The following is a 22,904-nucleotide window of genomic DNA, read 5'->3' on the forward strand; positions in this document are numbered from 1 at the left end:
ATCTAAGCCATTGTCATTAGAGGAAGCTAGGTGAAGGGGGTAATTTAGTAAACTCTTTGTACTGGTTTTGCAACTTTTCTGTATGTCTAAAATTATAGCAAGACAAAAAGTTTTAGTACCTGCAGTGCTTCTGTTTCTAGAGAGGCATCCATCAGCTTGTCTTTTGAGTTCTGTTGAAGGTCTAAAAATGTGTCCCAATGGTTTCTCTCCATTAGGAAGCTTTTCTTCTGGCTAAAGAAGAAATTCCACCTGGTGAAACAGCTGAGCAGACAGAAGGGACGGGAATCTGCATCTCACAGAAGGCAAAAAATGCTGCCAGCGAGAGGGCGCTCTACATCCCATCCGTGGACCTTCTGACAGCCCAGGTGGAAGACTGAGCACTTTGAGGGGCGAGGGACAGGAAGCCCTGGGGAAAGAGTTCTTACCTTGTTGAAGAGAATGTGGTAGAGCCATACGTGGTGCCCAGGAATAGAGATATGCCTACTACTCTGATCTAGTCAGATGCACTGAATGGCAGGATCATCAGCAGTGGAAGCAAGTTTCTAAACTAAATGTTTTGGGAGCAGTTTCTCAGAGCTCTCTGAGATGCTGCCTCCCAGGCTGCAGTCCTCATTTTGCCCCAAAATAAAACTTAACTCGCAACTCTCAAAGAAATCAAAAAACAAAAACTGTTTCCTCTTTGAATTGGGAACTTTTCTTGTGCTTCCCACAGCTTCCCTTCAGTTGCCACTTCCTTTCTTCTTGACTGGGTCCCCTTCACCCCCACTGTATTTGCCCTCTTTCCTGACATTCGGTTATTTGAATGTCTCATTCCCATTTAACTTTTCTTGTCTTCACTTGACTGAGGTGAGGCATGAATTAGAACAGCGTTGAATCTAGGATGATAACGGAGCTCGGTGGCCTGCGGGACCCATCAAGACAGAGCATGGCTCTAGCATGTGCTGCAAGTAGCCTAACACTGCCCCTTGTTTTTCAGGACCTGCTGTCCTTTGAGCTGTTGGATATAAACATTGTCCAAGAGTTGGAGAGAGTACCCCACAACACCCCTGTGGGTAAGAATGTCACTCGGTTCACCTGGTTTATTTTAATAACAGGTCCAAAAGTACTGCAGCCCTGACTCTGGTAGTATTTTATTCGGAGGAAATAGTTGGCCAGGATTTTTCCCACAATATGATATTAAAACTGTACCCATGGGTCCATTTTCCTTTCTCTTCCTGTCGTCTGTCAGGCAACAATACAAATTTCTGCAAAGTTGCCCCACCATAAAGGGACCCTCTTCTCCATTTTTCTCTAAATATTTGTGTCCCTTTGTTCCTTTACATTCATGGTTCTGTGTCTTGACCATGATCTTCCAAAGCCCAACAACTGTTTATGATCCTTCCTGCATTGATCAGTCTGTCTGAGATACTTGTGTACCTAATGGTCTGGAGAAATTCTTTACAACAGACCTTGAAGCCCACCTGGGTTTGTTTTAGCCCTGCAGGAGGCAGAAGGCCTATGAGCTGCTGCTTCTGGACACTGACTGCTGATGATGTGATGCTTTTTCTTGGTTGATGGTTCTCCTGTCTTCATTCTCCAGATATGACTCCCTGCATGTCTCCTCTGCCACATGACAATCCTTTAATAGAGAAGCCAGGCTTGGGGCAGATACAGGAAGAGAGTGAAGGGGCGGGATTTAAAGCATTTCCTGGTAAGGGGTTAAATATTTGCAAAGTATTTGCATCCTCCCCTTCCATACACACCCTGCTGTTACACGTATCCCCTACTAACCTTACCTTGGTGTGGGAATGGGTTTTCTGTAGGATCTCATTGTTTGAAGTCTCCTCACCTTCACATGGCACAGATAGCAGCTGTTCCTTGGCATCGTATCAGCATGGGTACATGACTGTTGAAAGCTCTTCAGCACTTTAAACACCAGGTGCAGACAAAGTTCATGTCTTTTTCAGATTCCACAGTGTCAATAAAGAAGAGAGCTGAGAACATTTCTTCAGTGGAGGAAGCAGAAGATGACCTGAGTGGGACCCAGTTTGTGTGTGAGACTGTAATCCGATCCCTTACCTTGGATGCTGCCCCGGATCACAAACCACCTTGCAGACAGAAGTCCACGCACAGTGAGTGTCCCTGAATTCCCCACCCTCCTCAGTCGGGTGATGCCTGACTTACGGTTGCCAGACCTGAGCAGGTAGAAGTGCTCTTACTGAGAGTGGAGATAGGGGGATCTTTGTTAGAATTTGGATGACGGTTTCTTTAGACCCTACATATGCTACCTGACCATTTTATTTATAGCAAAGCAGCTACCTAACTCATTTCCGCACTTTCCCAGGGGCAGCATTACAGCTGCACGCTGCAGAGGAGCAGCAGCCAGGTGTGCTGCCTGGGTTCCGCAGTAAGGAGTCTTCTTGTAAGTTGGCAGAGCCCCCCAGTGGCAGCTGAGTTGTCTCCTTTCTCCAAGGACAGCATTCAGGAAACAGTGGGCAGAGGCAGGAGCACCAGACTCAGTTTCTCAAGGTTCAATTCTGCTGTGATAAATGTCTTTGTGGCAGAAATTTCTAGATGTCAGATATGTAGAACTAGTATCATGTATTTCAAGTACCATCCAAAAACTCAGATTCTGCTACATCAAAATAATGTGAAAAAATCTCATGTTTATTATAGTGAAATTTGACCTATACCTTTAAGCATGATTTATCACACTTCTCTATTTATATATATATTTAAACTATGTGTATTTTATTAAAAAATATATGTGGCTCCTCACACACACTTGTGTACAAATGCATAACAGAAAAGTCTGGAAGGAGTTACACCAAAATGTTCACAGTAGTTATCTCTGATAAGATTATAGGTACTTTTTATTTCTTTTTTTTTTTTTCTTCATCCATGTTTTGCCAGTTTGCTATCATGACTACTCATTACTTTGCAAAGAAGAGGAGAAAAGTAGTCATACAGTGCTGTAGTACTTAGCACCAAACATTTTCTCTTATTATAGCACTGTTAGCTAGTATATCAGTTTTGACTTGAACCCATCTCAGTGTATTAACCATCACGTGACGAGGAAAAGGGATGGAGCCTCCTTGTTTTAAGATTCATAGTGTTCTCAGAAGCCTGGATGTTTCTGCCGACCTTGTTTTTGTGAACTTCTGTGTGGCTTTGTGTAGGCTTCAGACGTAGACTATGACCATGACTATAGTTTCAGCAGCCCTTCCCTCTGGTTCATCCCTTTCATAATTATAGCTCATGACCCACAAGGCTTGGTAGGGTAAGGGTAGCTGCTTTTAGCTATACCGTAAAATTGGTTGCTTTCATCCTTTAGTGAAATTTGCCTCACCCGAAGAGGGACCACTTGGAGATGAGAGGGAAGAGATCGTCCGTGTTGCTGAAGGAGAAGTTGTCGTGGAGGAGGAGGAGGATGAGCTCAAAGATGAAATTCAGAGTCAGTCCTCTGCTTCCTCAGAGGATTACATCATCATCCTGCCTGAGTGCTTTGACACCAGCCGCCCCCTGGGGGACTCCATGTACAGCTCTGCACTCTCACAGCCAGGCCTGGAGCGAGGGGCTGAAGGCGAGCCTGGGGTTGAAGCTGGGCAGGAACCAGTTGAGGCTGGGGAGAGACGCCCTGGAGGGGAAAACCTGCCACAGGGGCACAGCATCAATGACATCCTTATGACCTCACAGACTCTGGACACAGTGCCCCTAACCCCAGAGGTGGTGGGGCCTCCGCCACAGCTGCCCAGGTACCATCCACACCCCACTCTGCTGGGCTGTTCTCCAGAGGTAGAATAAAGAGAGAGGACTCAAACTGATCTCAAAATCTGTTTCTTTGTCAGCAGGGAAAGAGACTATTTCCCATAGTAAAGTCTGATGAATAAAAATTGTACTTCCCGGTATTTGTGGATTCTGGATTTAAGAAAATACTTGGTTTAGTCAACCTTAATTATCTGAGTATAATCTGTCTGCTTACGTTTTGATCATTGAGAGCCAGTTTTTAAACACAAACATCCCTGGACCTTCCTCTCTGTTCTGTTGACTCATGAACAAAGGCAACAAAAACTCATTCTTACACTAATCCAAACAGAGTAGAATTAGGAAGTTTAATCTATCATGGAAACAAATATAATACAAAACCAGACAGAAGTTACTATTTTTCTCTACTGGATCTATCTGTGTCACTACTCTCACAGTATGGAAAATGGTGGAGCCTTGACTATAAACCATTCTCCCAGGGAGCTAGATATTTCCTTTTATCAGCACCACTTGGTACAGGGGGAAGTGACCAGACTGAAGCCAGCCTTTCTGGCTTGACTGTGGCTGAAGAAGAAAAGCAGAATGAGCCCTTCTCACCTGATCCCTAAATTCAGACATGATCTGGATCAGAAATATGAAGCCTCTGTAGAGAATTAGGCACTGCTGTGCTATGTTTACTGTGTCTCTACCATTACCATAGGCGGTTTTTCAACTTACTTTAAATATTATGTCTTTCTGAAAGGAGTCCTGCCTGTGTACAGCATCATGGTTCCCCAGGAGTGGATTTACCAGTTACCGTACCAGAAGTTTCTTCAGTCCCTGATCAGATCAGAGGAGGTAATAACCAGCCTGAGCTTTCTCTCTTTCTCTGCCCCTTTTTAATGGAAACCAGGTATAAATAGGCACTCTATCTTTGTGATTCTCGGCAGTTTTTAGACACTCGCCCTTTAACTTTTTCTGTGCTCCTCCTTCATAGTCTTTTGTTCTGTCCTCTAGCTTAACATCTATTAAACGAGATCCCATAGAGGTTGGCGTTGTGCTATGGTGAAAAGAACACAGGCTTTGGAACCAGACCAGTCTAGGTTCCAGTGTCAGCTCCACCCTTCCTCTCTGTGTGATCTCGCAGTGGTTCAGCAGGTTTATAACACCTGAAGATCTGTTTCCTTACCTACAAAATAAAGAGAATAACACCTTGAAGTTGTGAGGAGACGCTCAAAATCGCTTTTCTCGCTTCCTCAAAAAACAAAACCTGAAAGTACTTAAGAACTAATAAATTACTGTGATAGGATTATAGAATTATTTTTTCTGATTCAGTAAACAGTCACCTTGCATTGCATTCTGGATGGTTTTCTTTATTATTTACTTAAACCACCTGTAAAATTTCTCAAATATTTAAAATAGGAAGAAAAAAAAAAGACTTTCAACGTTGTAATCAGATTGCCACCTGCCTCTAAAAGAGCCTTGCTGTGAGTTAGGAAACATCGGGCATTAATGGATGCTGCATCTAACCAATAGGTCTTTTGCTTTTAGAGTTCAGAGGCTCATCAGGACTTGTAAACAGCAGACAGAAGAGCTATGACCACTCAAGGTAACTGGGCCTGGCTTCTGCTGCCCCTTCTTGAGAAGCAGGAGGATATTCTAGTATTGCCTCTGCTTAAACAAGCCTCTCAGAGTGTGTGCCGCCTTCCAAGAGTGAAGAAGAAGAGCCATCATTCCTTCTTGTTCTTGTTTCTCGTAAAACTTGTGATTAACACTGAGCAGAGGGCTAACGTTGATGTTTAAGAGTGTTCACATTCCATACCAGGAAGAAGTACCCTCAGATTCAACTCCTGCTTAGTACCAGAGAAGAAGGCAAGAAGGTCCAGCCCACTGTGCATCTTTGTAACTTTTTCTTAGACAAACCTGCCTCTCTGCTGCCAGTCATCCTAGAGCAGTGCCAAGGTGGGCTCCTCCCTACATACAGTGCTCAGAAAATCACATTTCCTTTGGGAGGTGTTTCCTCTGAGATAGTAATTGAGCAGACAGACTGCCTCAATTACTCACTGCACCGTTGACCACATTAATTTTCAACTGGGGCTGAAAGCTGGCATGCTAAACCAGGGTGATGTGTTTTCAGCAGTGCCCATGTCTTGCAGCAGTAGGAGCTGGGCCCTACATCAAACCCAGATTCGTAGCTATAAAACTGATAGGAAAACAGTCACACTCTCATTTTACATCTGATTTTTTTTTTTCAGGGAAATCTCATTTTCTTTCGAGCGTTAGAGCCCAGATTATTTGTAGGAAGATAATGATACATGTTTCTTTAGGGAGATAATTTGGCTTTCTTCCACAGACACCACCAGCATGGGAGCAGCATTGCTGGAGGACTGGTGAAGGGGGCTTTGTCTGTTGCAGCCTCTGCGTACAAGGCCTTGTTTGCTGGACCACCAGTCACTGCACAGGTCAGTGTATGTTTTATTTTCCTGAGCCAAATCCAAGTCACCAGTGAAAACATGGCATCTGCCTGGATTGGAGAGAGTAGCATGGCATCATAGAAAGCATGAGTTTTAAGTTTAGTCTTTGATTAACACACAGCTCTGCCACTCTCCAGCTGTATGACTGGCTAAGTTACTTAAGGGAGAAAAGAAAAGAGACCTAATGTTTGTTACAGACCTACTGTGTGTGGGGAGCTCTCCCAGCTGCCAGCACTGCATGATGAATCAGACACCAGTTCCTGCCCAAAGACAGTGGGAAACAAGCAAAGTTAAACAGACGTATATCTGTGAAACTTTTGAAAATGCAAAGCACTGTAAGAATTTTAGAATCTTTCAATTTAAAAAACAAAAACAAAAAAACCCCCCAAAACACATTTATTATGCAGTGTAAGGTACTATGCCAGTGTTCTCAGACGGATGGAACACCTCAGCCTGTTGTTGGCCCCACGGTGGGGCCAGGGAAGGCTTCCTGGTGGATGATTCCTGAAGTCAGGGAACTAGATCCGGCATTCCACAGCTAAGATCCTGCATGCTGCAACTAAGACCCAGCGCAGCCAAATAAATAAGTCAATTAAAAGACCAGTGGAAAGCCTATGAAGTGTTTTAGGGAAGTTAATTAACATGAACAGATTGGTTCTTAGTAAGATCACTCCTCCGTGTGTGGAGGCCGGGGGAGCCTAAAGAAATCCATTTGGGAATCCACGTGTAGGTAGAAAAGAAGGGTAGAAGAGAAAAGGAGAGATGGCAGAACTTGGAGGCCATGATTAAGTGGCCAGAAAGAAGTCAAGGATAAAAGTTTCTGGCTTAGGCAGTTGGCAGTACCATTCATCAAGAGAGGGTAGGATTTTCCAGAAAGAATGGGTAAAGGAAGAAGCAGCCTCTAAGGATCACGGAAAGAAGGAGGGCCCTGTGAAGAAGATGGAGGAAGATGACGAAGGAGGGAGTTCCGTGCTGGAGCTTAGGGAAGAGAGTTTTAATGAGGAGGGCGTGCCACCAGTGTCAGGTGCTGCAGAGCAGTGTGGAGGGGCAGAGAAGACTTTGAGAGTACAAGTGTGCCTCACTTTCAAATAGCTGGACTGCACAAAGGGAAAGAGTGCGAAGGCTGGGGCACGTAAGGCAGAGGGAGACGTTTTTAAAGATAGGTGAGCTGGTAGCAAAGGAGGTTAACAATCAGAATGAGAGAGATTAATTAGTAGGAAAAGATTTCTGAGGTAATCTGAGGTGGTGAGAGGTAATGAGATACAAAGCAAAGTACATGTGGAAAGATTAACCTGGAAAGGAGGATGGATAATTTATTCTGAAATAAGAAGGAACAGTGGAAGAGGAAATTACCAGATACAGTGCATATCTGACTTTACATATCTGACTAAATTTCCCATCCTTTCTTCCAGTAACAGTCTCTTCTCTTGCTGCTTCTTGCCCCGTCATCATGATTACCTTTATCTCCACAGGGTTTCCAGAGTCTGTTTGCATCTTTTCCTTCCTCTGGTTCTAAAGACAGTTCATTAGTTGCCTGGTTAGGGGCGCAAACATAACCTAATCCAAAGCAGGGCCTTCCCAGGCCGCCTTATCCCCTCAGAAGACCCATTAGTATTGGGTAGACAGGAGTGCCATACCCTTGCCCCTAATTACCTAGTATTTTGAATAAATCTGGAAGATTAGTATGATGGAACACAAAGCAAATTTACAAGATAAACACAAATTATACAGAAAGTGTTCTGTTTTTCTTGACTCCACACAGCCAATAGTTTCTGAAGATCAGACAGCAGCCCTGATGGCCCATCTCTTTGAAATGGGATTCTGTGACAGGCAGCTGAACCTACGGCTGCTGAAGAAGCACAATTACAACATCCTGCAGGTTGTGACAGAACTCCTTCAGATCAACAACAACGACTGGTATAGCCACCGCTACTGAGGAGTGACCTCGTATTAAATAACTTTGCCTGCTGCTCAGAGATGATCATTATTCTATTGTTGGGGTGTGGGGTAAAGGCCCTTGCTTATTTTTTAATCTGATGAATCTGTATAGAGCCCATCATTGAACTATCAAGACAGTTACTTACATTGCAGTATTTTTTGGAGCAAATGAAAAACCAGAACTTAAATTTTCACTTTAGACATTAGATGAATTGTAGGAAGAGCATTTTTCAATTGATTTGGATAAAACTCCTTTCTCCGTTTTAGTGCATTGAAGAGTATCACTACCTATAGAACCATTTTTCTTTTTGCTTGTATTGAAGTTGAGTATTTTTCTTTGCTTTAATGTGGATGTTTTTTGAGCATATCAGTTATTGTCAGTTTTTAAAAGAAATTAACCTTGGAAGTTGTTCTCAGATTTTTTCTCATAATTTCTCTAACCTATCCCAAGCTTCATAGCTATGCGGTATTACAAGGACACCCAGAGCGTGCTAGGAATTTTGTTACTCTTCCCTTCTCAAGGAGAAAGTCGTTTCCCTACAAGTCTTCCTAAGCAGCACTGTTGTTTTCTAAAGACCCCATTGATGCTTTTAAGAATATCCACCCTCTGAGTCTCTGCACTTCTGAGAAAGGAGCAGGGAGCGTGCTAATTAACCCACCAGCACCTGTTGAGCAGTGTCTGTTGTAGCAATTTTGCATACATTTTATTTTATTTAAGGGGAAAAATTAGGGTGAAATATTTTGCTAATCCTATAAAGAAGGGGAAAAAACTCTTCTATTAAAGGGAAAAGTAAATTTAACAGTTACCCTTTTTCTTTTCATCGGGGGGCAGGTCTTATTTACAATAGAGTGGGCAGAGGGTGTATAGAAACATGAGAAAACTGAAAGGTGGGCTCCTGTGTGAATCTCAGTAAAGTTCAGGGGCAGGCAGATAAGTGTGTGTGAGGCATAGGAAACCCCAAGGTTCTCTTGAATGTTTGAAATCTGTTCAGGAGAACCGGGAACAAGAAAAAGAGGCCGGTATTTTACAAAACTTGGAAGGGAGCAGACTCACTGAAAAAGTTTTGGTTTAACCCCATGTAAGTGAGTGGGAAAGAGCTTGCTTACAGGGGTCCAGGTCCTCACTGTGTTTACAGAGGGAGTCTAGGGTACAGCTGGTAAAGAGGTAACAACAAACACTAAAGATTTTAGTCATAAAAATTACTTGCAGAAAAAGAAGCATCTGATCCCCAGCCCGAAGGGGTAAGGATATTGAAATAGTATTATTTAACCTGGTTGGTGGTATAATGAATGGTGATTTAAATTAGTCATTAGTTATAATGATGTTTATTTACAGTATAACTCGTCAATGCTGTTAAGCCAGGATTCAGACTGCAAGCTAATCAGGCTGTTGGAACATTTTTATGGGGGCTTCTGGGTAGAAGCTGAGTGGCTGGGTGTGTGTAATTAATTGGGTTGGTTTGGGACAGGATCTGCCTTGACCATCTGAGTCGGATTGTAGGGGTCCAGGAGGGCCCTGGGGTCCAGTCGTCTGTCCCATTGTACTTGCACGTAACCGCTTAAAGAATGGTGAAATAAACTTTGAAACTCCTATGTGGGCTGGCTGGTCGTTTCTTCCGCGACCTCGCGCGGCCTTTGAAGAACCGAGAAATTTTCTCGAGGCTGTGTTGAGAGAGGCGGGCCCTGGGCGGGAGGGGGCGGGGCCGGAGGGCCGGGGCGGAGCTTCCTTAGCTGGGCGAGGCCCCTGCTCCCGCACTTTCGATTCCGCTTTGCAGGCGTTTCTGTTGCTGCGATCGCCCCGGGGGTAAGGTGCTTCGGGACCCTCCTTCCCTTCTTACCCTTTGGGAGGCAAGGGCCCAGGCCCCTTCTGTGCCTCCTCCTAGCCCAACACGCAGGTACCAAGCTCTACTAACGGCCTCTCGGGATGTCTGGTGGAACTTAAAATTCTCCTTCACTGAAATCTTAGCCTTTCAGTCCGCTCCGACCTCCCCCCCCCCCCCCCCGCCAGCCCATGGCCGAGCCCCAGGGTAGGGCGTGAAGCAGCTGGGGCCTCGGGGGCGGCCAGGGTCGCTGCGCCTCACCTCCTCCAACGCGGCGCAGTCGGTCCCCCAGGACTCTGCGGGAAGGGGACCGGTGGCCCCTGGAGCCACCCTGCCCTACAGGCCCTCCTCCCAAAAGCCGTACTCCAGAAATCTCTCGCCTTGCAGTTGAGAGGAGCCCAGGGTCTCAGACCTAAACCAGGTGAGGCTCCCTTTATTTTAGCCCAGAAGGTCCGAGTTCGGCTTCACTTGCCCACTTATTTGTCACCAGTCTTTTGGGAAGAATCTGGATTTAGCCCTAACTCTTCCTAGTGAGGGACTGAGCCCGACATTGCTACCACCCTCCCCCAGACATTCTTTCCCACCCCACCTCAGAAAGCAACGTGGAAGAGGTTTATGCTCCCTTCTACACCATTTTAGGGTTTTTAGCCACACCTGTGGCCAGTCTAGCTTCCTTTTTCTTTCTTGTTCTGAAAAACCCTACCTTCCTATTACACCAGCACCTGCCCAGGCTCAGGAATGGAAGCTTTCCTTCCACAGCCAGGCTGGGAGACCTCGGGCATTTGTGCCTGGATGCTCTAGAGACATCTTCAGAGTTATGTTGTCGCAGAAGATGAGGGGGCTCTCCTGGCTGCTGCCCCAAGCCCTATCTAACTTCCTTCCCTTGCAGGGAATGACAGCTTAGCAACTTTCCCAGAACAAAATAAGCGCTCTGCCTTTCACTTATGAAAGTCCCTTAAAGTGAAATAACTTTTGCTTTGTGTTTCCCTCTTGTAGACAGACTGAGCTCAACTACAGTAAAGAGTTAACACATTGAGACTCCTGATTCAAGAGTGTGTGTAACTGCTGGAATTTCCATACCCTTGCTTCCTTAGGCCTGAGCTTGCTGAAATTGTGGTGGGGCTCCTTGCTGATCTCAAGAACCTAAAACCAGAGTGACGCCCAGCATCTGTGCTAACTGAACTTTGTTCTGTTCTCATCAGGGAGAAATACTTCTGAACGATGGGTGAGACATTCTCTCAGCTGGGCTCTCGGGAGGATGAGAAGTCGATCCTGCCCCCTGAACCAGCCTTTGGCAGCAACGCTGCCAGCTACTCCAGCACCAGCAGCAGCAAGCATTTTTGTTCCTGTGTGCCTTGTGAAAGGGCTGTTGGCACCAGTTTTGTGACTTGTCCCACCTGCCAGGGTAGTGGGGAGATCCCTCGAGGTGAGTGGCCCCAGGCTCTGGAAGTAGCCTGGGATCCAGGAAAAGCTCTTAGCAGCCAGCTGGCCAGGGCCAGGCCCTTCTGAGTCTCCTTGGATGGAGTTGAGTCTCCCAGCTCTTAGTCTGCCAGTTTCAGGCTGGCCAGGGATATGCTAACCCTCCTGCCCTGGTTGTACCACCCAGCCCCAGGGGATTTCCAGCCTCTTTGCTCCCTTAGCAACACTGCTTTAGGATTCAGGAAGTTACAGTGACCTCTCTGAAGAAATCGGGCTTCTCTGATTTGTGGTGACTTGGAGAAATTCTTCACACCTGTTAATGAAAATCTCACCTCCATTCTAGAGATGGCAAGCTGAGTGGCCAACAGCCTGGTGTCCCTAGTCCTGCTCTGGGGCAGAGGTGGCATGCTTCTGACACTGCTTTGTGGGATGGAGGGGTGCTTCTGGCAGGCTGGCACAAGAAACATTTGTCATGGACACTTTGTGGCCCTCCCTCTCACCCTCTTTCTCTCTACAGAGCTAGAGAAGCAGCTGGTGGCCCTCATCCCCTATGGGGACAAGAGGCTGAAGCCCAGGCACACGTAAGCCCCTCTTCCTACCCCAGCTCTGCAGGCATTGCCCCTGGGGGCTATTCCTCTTTGTCTGCCCCCGCATCCCCAGTTTTTCCCCGTTGGTTCTCCCTTAGAAAGCCTGAGTGTCACTGCGCTCAGACGTATTAGCTTCCTGTTTCCAAGGATTTTCCTAGTGTAAGAAGCTCGGGGCACAGCAGATGCTACCTGAGGCCACTTGCTATCTTGAGCATCACAGCTTCCAAGAAGCATGGCTTCATTTTGAAGACAGAGAGGACCTCTTGACTCTGCAAGTCCTTCCAGGAGGGAGGGAGTGGCTGTGATTGCAACTGGTTTAGAGAAGCGATTTTTCCTAAGAACTTCCTTTGCTGCAGCAGTTCAGACCTGCTTGTTCTCTTCCTCTTAGAGACAGAAAAGCAGCTGGTCTCTGTTCTGGGACACTTCAGAACCTCAGCCGCAGCCCTGAGTTTCATTGGGGGGCCCATGAAACTCTTTGTCATCTGGGTCCTTTCACATGGATCCCTGCAGCCTCCTCCCAGGGTCCTCAACTTCTGTCTTGGAGCCACCACCCAGCCCTCCCCCACCACTGCACCAGAAACCGAATCTGGCACTGCCCCTTAGAAAATGCTAACAAGGCGCTGTCTCTTGGATGCATACCTCAATTTTGAATTAAACAGACAGATGATGTCCTGTTTATGAATATTAAAATTCAGAACTCTCAAAATTCACATGGACTCACTTCTTCCAATGATAATAGCTAGCATGGATTGAGCCTCTGACTATGTGTCAGGACCAGGGATTGATGCCTTCTCATGCATTAGCCCATAACAGATTGTATGAGGTAGGTACCGTTATCTCCGTTTATATAGACAAGGAAACTGAAGCTTAGGACGGTTAAGTGGGTTGTTCAGAGTTACTGGACCAGCGGGTACAGAGAGCTGGGAATGGAAGCCGGGCTGCTGGCCTCTCAGTCCTGTGCTCCTAGCCACTCTGGGCTGCACCTGAGCCTAGGCTGGTCCTCCACATCTGGGGAGCTAAGTGTACCGTTGTGAGGGGGACCTCGGAGGAGAGTCTTGTATATAGAGAAGAGTGTCTGAACGCCCCCGGCCCAGGTTTCCTTGGGGTCCAGACTTCTCCACTCCTCTACCCCGGGTCCTGCTTTCCCACAGGAAGCTCTCCGTGTTCCTGGCCGTGTTCATCTGCCTGGTGACCTCCTCCCTCATCGTCTTTTTCCTGTTTCCCCGGACTGTCGCTGTGCAGCCTGTGGGCCTCAACTCCTCCATGGTGACGGTTGATGAGGGTGATATCCACCTCAACATAACGGTGGGTGGGTGCCTGCGCCCCTGGGCTCTGACCCCACCTTCCTGGCCACACTCCTCTGTAGCCCTTGTCCAGTTTCTGACCCTGGGCATGGGGAGCCAGAGATCTTCATGGCACCCAGAGGATGTCAGAAGCCTGGGGAGAAACAGGGGCAACCATGAGCCCCTTAACAGATTGTGTAGGATTGAAACGGTGAGGGGTTAGAATTGAGGCCTGAGCAGTAAATCACTGGGTGCCGTGCGGGTGGTGTGCCTGAGACTCCCTGGGTGGGCAGGACTGAACAGAGAGAGCCTTAGAGGGTGAGACTGCATTTTGAGCCAGCTTGATGTTTTAGTTAAAGGTGACCCGTCGCCATGAAGAGCCCCTCCGAGGGGCTCCTGGCACTGGGGCCTCAGCAGCTGAGGCCCCTATTGGGGGTGGGGCTCCATCAGGCTGGGGGGTTTTGAAACTGTTCGACTTCTTTTTTCCAAGGATGGCTACCCTCACCCTCCCTTTCCCTGTCTTTCTCCTCAGAATATCTTGAACATCTCCAATAACAACTACTACCCCATCACTGTGACCCAGCTGACCATTGAGGTTCTGCACCTGTCCCTCGTGGTGGGGCAGGTCTCCAACAGCCTCCTCCTCCACATCGGCCCCTTGGCCAGTGAACAGGTGACTTCCTCTCACTAGCCAGCCCCGCCCACAGGTGTGTGGATGCAGGTGGAGGGAGGGAGAGGGCAGCTGGAGTTGGGGCTAACCCTATGCCCATTTGGTTGACAGATGTTTTATGCAGTAGCCAACAAGATACGGGATGAAAACACATAGTGAGTAGCCCTTGAGCGCTTCTCCCTTAGCCTCTTTCCTGGTTGGAAACCTGGTTTGAATCCCCACCAGATTTTCTGATTGCTTCGCAAACCCTGCAGTCAGCATTTGGCCTGCAGTGCACAAGGGTTCAGGGTCCCCAGCCTCTGCATGTTTGGAGCTGGATTGGAATGAAAAGCAGGCTAGAATTTGGTTAATGCTTACAATATATGACCTTGGGCTCTTGAGCCTGACTTGCTGTTTTCTCTCTAGTAAGGGAGAGGCCAGCACATGCCTGGACCAAACCAGTAGGGGTTGGAGGAGTGATATTGCAGCAGGGGTGACATGCTCACCTCAGGCAGAGAGAGGGGGAGGGGTGGGAGCGGCATCTGGGGCCCCTGTTGGAAAGGAGGCGAGGCGCTGGGACTGCAGGTCTCCTCCGAGCTGTCTGACAGGCTGCTCAGTGTGAAACATGGTCCCATGTTCTCTCTCTCTGTCTCTCTCAGCAAAATCTGTACCTGGCTGAAAATCAAAGTCCACCATGTGCTTTTGCACATCCAGTAAGTAGGGCTTGGAGCCCTGGTGTCCCCTCTCCCACCCCAGCTCCCCCTCGTGGGAGGAGAGTCATCCAAGCTGACCCCGTGAGTCTCTGTTGACTCTTGCGAGTAGCAGGTCAAGCCCCTCCTCTAAGGCCTCCCTTGCTTATGAGCTATTGACATGACAGCCACAGAGCTGCCCGGAACCCCTGGTGGGGCAGCTGCCCCAGGTGCCTTGGCAGAGCAGGAAGCAGAAGGAAGGGCGGGCCGTCTGAGGAAGCCAGCCCTCCCCAGAGAGCAGAGCAGGGCCAGGGCTTTCCTCTTCCTCCCAGACACAGCACCAAAGCCTGCTTCCTCTCCAGGGGCACCCTGACCTGTTCCTACCTGAGCCGTTCAGAGCAGCTGGTCTTCCAGAGCTATGAATATGTGGACTGCCGCGGAAGCTCCTCGGAGCCCCACTTGCTGGTCCCTCACCCACCGTGACCTGTCTGCTGTCCTCGAGCTCCAGGCACCTGCCGGCCTGGTTTGTATCTCCCACAACTCCATGGCGCCCCATAGGACGATAGTGACTGCCACAGGAAAAGCCCTGCTTTAGCATACCCTCCCCCGTTCACCCCCAGCAGAGGAAGCTTTCTGTGGAAGTTAACTTCATACACACACATACACACACACCACCCCGCCCCCCCCCATCCTATCTGATTTCCACAGGAACTGGTTCTTCTAGAGGCCGGCACCAGATATTCCCCTTGGTCTGTCTTGAGGAAGGTCTGACCTGACATTCCCTCAGAGCTGCCTTAGAGGCATGGATTGAGCACTGTGGTTGCCCAGCTCCTCCAGGGAAGGCCTTCCTCCTGCCTGAATGTGAAGAAAGCTTTCATTTTATCTGGCTTTTAATACATGGGTCCTTTTCAAGTTCTCCACCCAGTACTAAGCAAGTGACTTAGGGGACAGCCAGTGTTTTCCCTGGGGCCTTTTAGGGAACCATAGATGCTCTCCTTTGCCGCCCTGCTTTGGTCATGTGACAGAGTGATGGTGATGGCCTGCTTCTCTCCTGGTAACTTGTCCCCCACCCATCTGACAGCAAGATTGGCCAAGGCCCTTTTGCTCTGCATCCTTCCTAGTTAAAGACTGTCTGGGTCCTGAGGAAGTCAGAGCTGTTCTGCAACTAAAGCTTCCTCTCCATAAAATAGTTTTATTATTCTCTTCACAGCAGGAACCAAAGTAGGAGGGGAGGGAGGCAGCTGGCACCCCCTGGGCCTGCACAGGAGAAACAGACAAAGCCAGAGTTATTTAAAGAGGTATTTATTGAAGGAGGCCGCAGCCCTGAGCCCATGTGAGTGGACACAGGCAGGTCGAATGGTGGGTGCAGCTGCTCTCCTCCAGAAAACCTGCAGAGGTGAAGCCCAGCTGCTGGGCTCCATTACCAGCAGCTTAGCCCCAGGGCACCCTCTGCTCTCCTTTGGGCTTTGACAGTATGGAGCTGCATATCAGGAGGGACTGGTCTAGACCCTCCCCTCTTTGCTGTCACTCAGATGACACTGAGTCCCAGGTAACCCTCCGGTTTGCGCCGGGCTCCTGCTCTTTAGCCGGCCAGGAATGGTGTTTGCTCATTAGAGGCGACTGTGGTTTCTGTCACTCAGACAGGCAGAGCGATGAGCTTGGGTGGCAGGGAAAGTTGAATTTGAAGTAGGAAGGAAGGGGAAGTAGGGACAGAACCTGGTGACTAGCTGGCTGGAGGGGGGCGGACAAGGGGAAGGAAGGCGTTCGTGCTGTCTGCACACTTTCATGCCTGGGTAAAGGGTCAGTGTGGTGCTGGCAAGAGCACAGAAGTCCACGAAGGCCAGGCTGGGGCTCATGCTGTGTGGAGTTCACCAAATGTAAAGGATTTATACTGTATTCAAGAAATTGTACTTAACAATGTTTAAAAGAGAAAAATAAAAGTCTCCTGTGAGTGGGAAGGGAGCAGTGGACTCTGCCTCGCACAGCCTGTTTTTGTTAGCTTTTCTTGATGTATTTATTTTATTTTTGGCTGTGTCGGGTCTTGGTTGCGGCGCGCGGGCTTAGTTGCCCCACACACGTGAGGCCTGTGGGATCTTAGTTCCCCAAACCAGGGACTGAACCCGTGTCCCCTGCACTGGAAGGTGGATTCTTAACCACTGGGCCACCAGGGAAGTCTCTTACAGCCTGTTTCTTAATCTCCAAGTAGGCATCAAGGTCTCTTCCCCAGTCCCTGAGCCTGTCAGGAACACACCCTGCTTTTCTGCCTTCTGAGAGACTGCTCCCAAGAGCTCACTCCCTCCCTTTCCCTCGTTGTGTCTCTGAGTCCTCTCCAACGTTAATATTGCTATTCTCTGTACCCCCCTTACTCCCCAACTGCTGCTCTCAGGAAACACTGCACTGAGAGGCTCCTTCAGTCTTACCCAAAAGTAATGCTGCAATGAAAGGACTCAGGCATCCCCCTCACCAGTGGAGAGTAGAAGAGGGGGCAGGGCTGGGGGACCCCAGGTGTCAGTGTCAGGAAGTGCTAAGAGGGATGCCAGGACCTTTGGAGCCTCTTGGCTGTCTCTGCTACATGGAAAGGCTGAGACCCAGGGAGGAAGAGGCCTGTGGATTTGGGTGGGAGGCAAGTCCCCTTCTGCCCAAAGTCAGGTGTCCTGTGCCTGAGGCTACAGTCCCCCTTTCCTCTGAGTTCTTTCTCTCCATCCCTGCCTCCCATCATGCATTCAACAGCAGAGTGCCCACAGTGGACCAGGCATGACACTGGACTTGGGGGAAGTCCCTGCCTGCCACTTCTTCCTAATGCTGCCCCAGGTCTGCTCTGCTGTGATGCAACACCCCTTCCCCAGGTGTATCTCAGTAAGCCCAGGCTAGGGGGAGGGCTTATGGCTCCAGGGAGAGTCATAAACCTGAGCCCCTGACAGGCCTATCATTGCTAGATAAGGGCCAGTAGTAGAGCTGTAGACTTGGGGGACCCAAGGCCAAGTTCTCCCATTGGCTTTGCCTAAAGAAACATGGAATTGCCTTCCACTTTCTTCTCACACCCTCTCCATCTTCTTCATGGGTCTTCCTGCCCCACCCCCCCATCATCCCAGTCTCACAGAGCCCAACCAGTCTCTTGATTCTTTGCAAGAAGAAATCACATTTTATTCTCAGCTAGCCTCCCCCGCTAGAGTGGATCAGGAGGGGTTGGCTTTTGAAGTGGAGATGTTGCTGGGTGGTGAGAAGATGGGGTTGCTCATCTGATTTTTGCTGATGGCCAGTGGGGTCTTGGGGGTCTATCTCTGAGTCACCACTGCTGGATATAATTCGTTGACTGAGAAGAGGGTGAGAGAGGAGGCAAAACAGGTAAGTTAGCAGTTCCTGGGCCTGCTGGTTTCAGAACACTGAATGGATATTAAGCCCTTTGAAGCCACAGGAATCAAAATGAAATGTACTGGGAGGGGGAGGATGGGGGGGACTCGAGGGAGGGTGGAAAAAAAAAAAAGTGAAATGTAGGGGCCCAGTCCTCATCTTAAGGCTAGGATTGGGTTCTCCCATCCTTTGCACCTGTGTCAGAAAAAAACCTTCTTTCTGAAGCTTATCCTGCTTTATGTAATTCTCAAGACTCAAGAGTTGATGGTCCACAATGAGCCAGGCTCTTAGTGCTTTGGATGCTTTCCCTTTAATCCAGTCCCCATGACACCTCTATTGAGGAGGTGGTATTATCAGTCCCATTTTATGGATGGAGCAGCGGAGGCTCAGAGATTGAATCATGCTACCAGAGAGTGGCAATCCTGACCGAGGCCACAACCTCTGACTTTAGGTCTTATCCCCCTCCAGCTGGCTCTACCCCAATCAGCGTTTCAAACAGCCCTTTGATTTTGCTTCTCTGGTGCCTGTCCTATCTTTCTAACTAAATTGTCAGCTCCTTCACTTACACTTAGTGCTGAGCAGCGGGGCCTACTGAGACATTTTTATGGGGGCAAGTAATGACGGAATGGGCCATCCAGAAGAGGCTGAGTAACTTCAGTCCCCTCTCCCGACTCCTGCCAAGGAAGCCTTTCTATACACCCGCACTCACACGCAAGCACATTCAGACATGCAGCCAAACTCTATCTGCCCTTCACACTGAATCTTCTCACCGTGAATCGTGAGTACTTGGTGTGTTTATCTGGGCCAGAGTTGCTGAAACCTGATGATGAAACAGCACACATTACTCCTCTGGCAGTTTTTGAGAATGGAGCATGCCACAGCTGGACTCTTAACCGTGTGTCTGGGGGCAGGCCACGCCCCCCCACTGGGGTAAGGCACAGACCCAGCCCTCACTGAAAATTCTCAACTAGGAAGCTGACCTGTGCTTCCCTGTTCCAGACCCCAGAGGGTTCAGGATATCTGTTGCTAAGCCTACAACTCATCTCCCACCCTCTGACCTCCCGGACCCTGTCACCCTCACCCTGGTGAAGGGACTGACAACTTCTGAGCCACCCTCTGCAGAAATCGGCAGGTTTCTCTGCAGCTCTCGCTTGGCGCAAACCCACTCAGAGAGAGTGACCCCCAAGTAAAGGTGAAGGATGCCAGGGAGAGTCAGAGGGTGGAGTGACAGATGTGGGTTCTGGACTATAGCCAGGGGCTTTCTCCTCATTACCTCCTGCCCTCGGGCATCTCATCTCACTTACCCGGACCTTGAAGGTTGGTCGTCTCTCCTTGGAATTTGTCCTTGTGGGGGCCCGGCCTTTGGGAATGCTGGAGAATGTGCTGGGAGGTGCGCTGAGTAAGAGGGTCTTGGGCATTTTGTTGCTTTGGCTGAGGAGGCGGCTGCGGTGGCGGCTGCGGCTGCTCGGGTACCTGCGGCGGCGGCGCCTGCGGTTGTGCAAGTAGCGAACGTAGCTGTGCCGGTGGTGGCTGCAACTCCCGCTGAGACTCCTGAGATGGCTGGGGTTTTTTCTCAGATTGCTGTTCCTCTTCTTGGAGTTTCTTCAGTTCCTGGCAAGAAGCCCCCCACAAGTGGCATCCTCCTCCCTCCCCACCCAGTCACCCACCTGCCAGAGTCACTGTGGGGAGCAAGGCCAGGGAATCCAGAGGAGGAGCTGGCTGGAGGGTCTCTGTTCCCTGGAGCTGGAGGCTGAGGCTGGAGCCTGCGCCATCTCCCTTCACCCACCCACACCCAAGAACAGTTTCTATAGCGACAGTGCCCCTGGCACAGCCCCTGCCCAGGAAACAGCAGCCTCTGACCACCTACCTCCTAGCGTGGGAGCTGCACACACTGAAAACCGTTTGCAGTGCCAGAGGGTAAAGAACAATCTTTTGCAAATGCTTTGAAACAGCACTGTCCAATAGAAATATAACGGGAGCCTTATATAATTTAAAATTCTTGGACTTCCTGGGTGGGGCAGTGGTTAAGAATCCGCCTGCCAATGCAGAGGGACACGGGTTCAATCCCTGCTCCAGGAAGATCCCACATGCCCTGGATCAACTAAGCCTGGTGCCACAACTACTGAAGCCCGCGTGCCGAGAGTCCGTGCTCCACAACAAGAGAAGCCTAGGCACCACAGCAAAGACCCAGTGCAGCCAAAAAAATATAAAAATTTTAAAAAAGTCAAATTCTCTATTAGCCACATAACAAACTAAGAAGAAATAGGTGAAACTAAGTATAATATATTTTATTCAACCCAATACATCCAAAACATAAAACCAATATGAAAATATTAATGAGATAGTTTATAGTGTTTGTTTTTGTACTGTCTTCAAAACCCAGAAGGCATTTTATACTCAACAGCACATCTTAATTTAGACACTATATTTCGATTTAAAATATTTGATCTATATTTAGAGTTCAGATAATTTACAATCGAAAAAGTAGATTCACATACCCAAGTTGTTCCAAACATACTTAAAAAGGTTCCAGTATGTAAATTAAATTTGTTTTTAAATTTATATTTAAATAAGTTAAATGTATATAAAATTTAAAATTCAGTTCCTTAGTCTCACTAGCCATGTCTCAAGGGCTATAGCACACAGGCTGGAGACCACCCTATTGGACAGTGCAGCTTTAAAACCTCCAGAGCCTGACGCCTCAACCCCACGTGAGGCCTCAACACACACACACACACACACACACACACACACACACACACACACACACACGGTTCATCCAAGACAACATTAAAGGACCTTGCTTTCCTCCAGCTCCCAGCAAATCACCAGATAATAGTTTCCTTGGGACCTGTCTTCCCTCCCTATCCCTTCCCTATCCCTGGAAGGACCCTGGTGAACCCAGCCCCTCTCATGCACCTGCTCTTGCTGCTGCTGCTGCTGCTGGGCCATCAGCCACCTCCTCCGGTCCAAAGCCATCTGCCGGCGCCGGGCCTCCCAGTGATAAGCACTGCCCATGCTGGTGGGGGGGACAGGAGGCCCCAGGCAGGGGGTGGGGGCAGGCAGAGCCCAGGAAGCTGCCACTGCCCCCACCACTTCTGTCCCCTCTCACCTCAACCCCATGGCCTGTAACCAGAACCACCTCATAATGTGGCCACTACCAGGGCAACTGGACAGGGCTCCGCCCCCTGCCTTGGGAAGGAGGGAAGTGTTCTTCCCAGGCCTCCCAGGGAGCATCTGTAAATTACCTTTCTCTCCACAGCCCTGAGTAGGTAGAAGACAACATTCTACCTTAGCTTTGAGTTTCAGTGGATCCCAGGGACAATTCCCAGGTGCTCTGGCTTTTCTGTCTGGTTTCTTTCTCCTACCCTTCCCAGGATTCCAGCAGCCTCCTCTGGCCCTCTGCTGACCCCTCCCCCATCTCCTTACCCTGTGCTGAGTCAAGAAAATACAGGGAATTTCCTGGGTAGTTAGGACTCTGTGTTTCCATTTCAGGGGAGCTAAGATCTCGTATGTCACGTGGCATGGCCAAAAAAGAAAAAAAAAAGAAAAAGAAAATACAAAATCCAACCAACTTGCACTGGGGTCCGAGCTCTGTGAAGGCAAAGTGGCTTATTAGAAAGTACCCTAGTCCTGGGGATTTAGTATGCTGGGCTCAAGCCTACCCTCTCTCTCTTCCTCTGACCCTGGACTCAGCTTACCTCTCTGGGCCTCAGTTTCCTTGCCTGGAAAATCAGAAGGGTAGTACTTGTTACCTTCCTCATGCGGTTCATGCAGGACCAAATGGGCTAACGGATGAGAAATATATGAAATGAAGTATAAAACTGCTCAGCTACAGGTTGGTATTATTTATTATGCTACGTGATTTGCGTCCAATTGGGAAGGAAAAATTCATCCTCTAGCCTTCTAGGTTCTTTGGCTGCTCTAATAAGCAAATTGACACAAGACAGATTAACAGGAGAAAAACCAATGTAATTGTGTATGTTTAGGGATCCCATAAGAATGTGAGACCCAAGGGTAGTTGAGGTTTATATGCCTTCTTGAGCTAAGGAATGGGATAAGGGCCTAGGGCTTCAAAGCAGAGGAGGGCAACCTACAGGACAAAAAGAGCAAATGTTTTGTAATGAGATGATTGCCCTGCCATGCAGTTGGGTCTCTCAGATAAAAGTTGTCTCTGATAATAACACTCTCTGAGCCAGGCCCCTATCTAAGTTCTTTTAGGCAGTTGAGGGGAAGGTAAAAAGCTCTTCCTGTCTCTTTGGGGCCTCCACTGCGTTCAGCTCAAATAACCCGATTCCAAAGTGGCACCTTCTGCGGAGGTTTTGAACTCCTTGGATCTCCAGTAGGTGGAGTGGCCAGGGGAGGGGATCGTTTCATGAAGCCCAGGGAGGCTTCTTGGGGCAGGGACTGGGTAGACTATTGGCCTCTCCCCACAGATATAAATTGTTCTAGAAACATCAGAGGCTGAGTCCAGCTGGAAGCAAGGGAAGGGTACAAGGGAAAAGGGGGCTTCAAACTCAGCCTCAGCCTCAGACCCTGTGGTGGTGGAGGAAGGATGCAGGGTGCAGCCCTTGAACCGGAGAATAGGTTCCTAGAGAATCTGTCCATTCAGGCAGCTGGTATAGTGGAGTCATCCAGGGCTCTGGAGTCAAACAGACTCAGGTACAGTCCTGGCTCTGTCACCTACTGGCTGGGGGAACGTTGGCAGGTCACTCAGCGTCTCTGAGCCTTTCCTCTGCAGGTTGTCAGAGGACATCATGGAATGCTTGGGAAGTGCCTGCCGTCAGAGTGGGCATCTGGCTATGACCAGCTGATAGGGATGCCCAAGCTCTGCTGAGGGGCCAGTGCGACCCGGAGCCTTGCTAGATCTTTATCTTCCTTTTGAAAGAGATGCTGCTCCCTTCTCCTCCTAGTGCTCAGGTGGTGTCATTTGCAGCAATAGACACCCACAGTTTCCAGATATAAAAAAAT

At 48.8% G+C, this 22,904-nt stretch overlaps 3 protein-coding genes across 12 annotated transcripts in view; 2 read left to right on the plus strand and 1 right to left on the minus strand.

Annotated features, from left to right (window-relative positions):
* Positions 1-9,725, plus strand: part of NBR1 (NBR1 autophagy cargo receptor) — a 28,396-nt gene extending 18,671 nt beyond the window's left edge. For 5 of the 6 annotated variants that reach the window (XM_057715074.1, XM_057715080.1, XM_057715075.1 and 2 more), the window contains 9 exons: positions 216-365; positions 977-1,052; positions 1,580-1,690; positions 1,947-2,111; positions 3,314-3,734; positions 4,487-4,581; positions 5,275-5,332; positions 6,077-6,185; positions 7,960-9,725. In XM_057715074.1, coding sequence (XP_057571057.1) covers positions 216-365; positions 977-1,052; positions 1,580-1,690; positions 1,947-2,111; positions 3,314-3,734; positions 4,487-4,581; positions 5,275-5,332; positions 6,077-6,185; positions 7,960-8,133 — 1,359 coding nt within the window. In that variant the 3' untranslated portion in view covers positions 8,134-9,725. The remainder of the gene's footprint in view (positions 1-215; positions 366-976; positions 1,053-1,579; positions 1,691-1,946; positions 2,112-3,313; positions 3,735-4,486; positions 4,582-5,274; positions 5,333-6,076; positions 6,186-7,959) is intronic. The other variant, XM_057715078.1, reaches the window with a different exon arrangement.
* A 150-nt stretch (positions 9,726-9,875) lies between these two features.
* On the plus strand, positions 9,876-16,581 carry TMEM106A (transmembrane protein 106A). Of its 5 annotated transcripts, none has more exons than XM_057716957.1 (8): positions 9,876-9,939; positions 11,158-11,381; positions 11,892-11,955; positions 13,113-13,266; positions 13,777-13,917; positions 14,026-14,069; positions 14,553-14,606; positions 14,945-16,581. In XM_057716957.1, exons 2-8 carry the CDS (start codon positions 11,177-11,179, stop codon positions 15,063-15,065), a joined length of 783 nt encoding a protein of 260 aa, XP_057572940.1. In that variant the 5' UTR covers positions 9,876-9,939; positions 11,158-11,176; the 3' UTR covers positions 15,066-16,581. The 5 variants fall into 5 exon arrangements, with proteins under 5 accessions (XP_057572940.1, XP_057572942.1, XP_057572941.1 ...); XM_057716959.1 differs by having other exon boundaries at positions 9,926-9,944; XM_057716958.1 differs by lacking the exon at positions 9,876-9,939 and adding an exon at positions 10,134-10,376.
* A 1,144-nt stretch (positions 16,582-17,725) lies between these two features.
* Positions 17,726-20,951, minus strand: CCDC200 (coiled-coil domain containing 200). The gene is given in 4 exon segments (XM_057716923.1): positions 17,726-17,842; positions 17,845-17,895; positions 19,238-19,544; positions 20,853-20,951. Coding segments are annotated over 4 exon segments (564 nt in total). The 3' UTR covers positions 17,726-17,735.
* Positions 20,952-22,904: the final 1,953 nt, after the last annotated feature.

The sequence above is a fragment of the Hippopotamus amphibius genome, chromosome 17 (genome assembly GCF_030028045.1).
Source record: "Hippopotamus amphibius kiboko isolate mHipAmp2 chromosome 17, mHipAmp2.hap2, whole genome shotgun sequence".
Classification (NCBI taxonomy): domain Eukaryota; kingdom Metazoa; phylum Chordata; class Mammalia; order Artiodactyla; family Hippopotamidae; genus Hippopotamus; species Hippopotamus amphibius.